We start from the raw sequence: 1,371 nt of genomic DNA on the forward strand, positions 1-1,371 counted from the left end.
GACAATGTTTATGGTTTCCTACTTTATTAGGGCAGTTTCTAATTTATTAGGGCTATGTATCTCCAACTAAGGGTGATCCAATCCTATGGGTTTTTTTTTTAAATAATGTATTACCTGGATCAAGGTAGGTTATGACCTTCGGTGTTTAAAGCGGATCAATAAAACAGAATTTCGTTCTTAATAGGATTGCAAAATATATAGTTTGAACTGATATTTGACCACGAGGAGTCGTACTGTATAATCTATTAAATAAATATTGTCACTGAAAAAAATTTAAATAGGTGTAAACCCTAAATGAATGCCATTAAGGCGTTGATTTAAAAAACAGTGGTATGGCTGCTTAAAACAACAAACAATGCACATTTAAGTATTACATTGATTTTTTGTTTTACAAATGTGTTTTGAGACATGCATCGAACATTTAAGCAATATAGAATGTGTTATAGAAATGTGTTCAATGAGAATTCTATACTCAAAAAACAGGAGACCCATAGGGTTTCCAGTCATATGACCTGTCATGACCAGCTCTCCTCCAATCACAGAGCTCCTTCTGCTTAATTGAGAAGAATATTTGTTGCCGGCACTGCCGGCATGCTGAGGTCCAACTTTTATAAATGGAAATGTCTGCAATGTGCATAGTGGAGTGCAACCAAGAGGATAGTGATATTTCCTCTTCAATATAAATAGACCCCTTAGTTTTCTTAATTGTTTCATGTTATTGCTGCTGATCTCCCTTGAGGAGAAAGCACATCATGTCAACATACATGCACATGTGATTTCCCCACTATGCTATGGCTGTGCAATGTGCTTTAAAACAGCCACTTGCCATTTCTAACAAAAGCTGGTGTATCAAGATGACAATGGACATTTGGACACTTAACATGGACCTTCATGGCAAGATCACCCTGTATCATTTTGCTGAAAGATGTAGATTTTAAAATGCTAATGAATTGAAATTATATTAACATTAACATTAATACTTAATAAGAGATTTTACAATATGGGGAATAAAGACCAGAAGGTAGGGGAAATCAGCTTTAGGTCAGTGACTGGTAATATAGTGAAGCCAGGCACAGCCAAACAACCAGCATTCTTTAGAAGAGGTAATCAATGGGCTCCATGTTTTTGCATCCAGGTTTCCATTGTTTCAAATTGGGTACTCACCGAGAGATGCGTTGTTACACAGCTTCTTGTCATAACAGGAAAATCCCTCCTTGGCTCTCCAGCCATAGTTGCCTCCCTTCTGGATAAGATCCACCTCCTCAAATTTGTTCTGTCCAACGTCACCACAGATAATTCGGCCTCGTCCTTTACCAGTGATTGGGTCACCTCTGTCCACCGAGCAGCGCCACATGTTTCTGGCTCCATAGG

The 1,371-nt window shown here is 38.0% G+C and overlaps 1 protein-coding gene across 1 annotated transcript in view; it reads right to left on the reverse strand.

The window, feature by feature from the left end:
• Positions 1–1,371, reverse strand: part of LOC140343977 (HHIP-like protein 1) — a 23,599-nt gene that overhangs the window by 8,352 nt on the left and 13,876 nt on the right. Inside the window, exon 4 of the mRNA XM_072430883.1 lies at positions 1,165–1,370. Coding sequence (XP_072286984.1) covers positions 1,165–1,370 — 206 coding nt within the window. The remainder of the gene's footprint in view (positions 1–1,164; position 1,371) is intronic.

This window comes from Pyxicephalus adspersus, chromosome Z, assembly GCF_032062135.1.
Source record: "Pyxicephalus adspersus chromosome Z, UCB_Pads_2.0, whole genome shotgun sequence".
Taxonomy (NCBI): domain Eukaryota; kingdom Metazoa; phylum Chordata; class Amphibia; order Anura; family Pyxicephalidae; genus Pyxicephalus; species Pyxicephalus adspersus.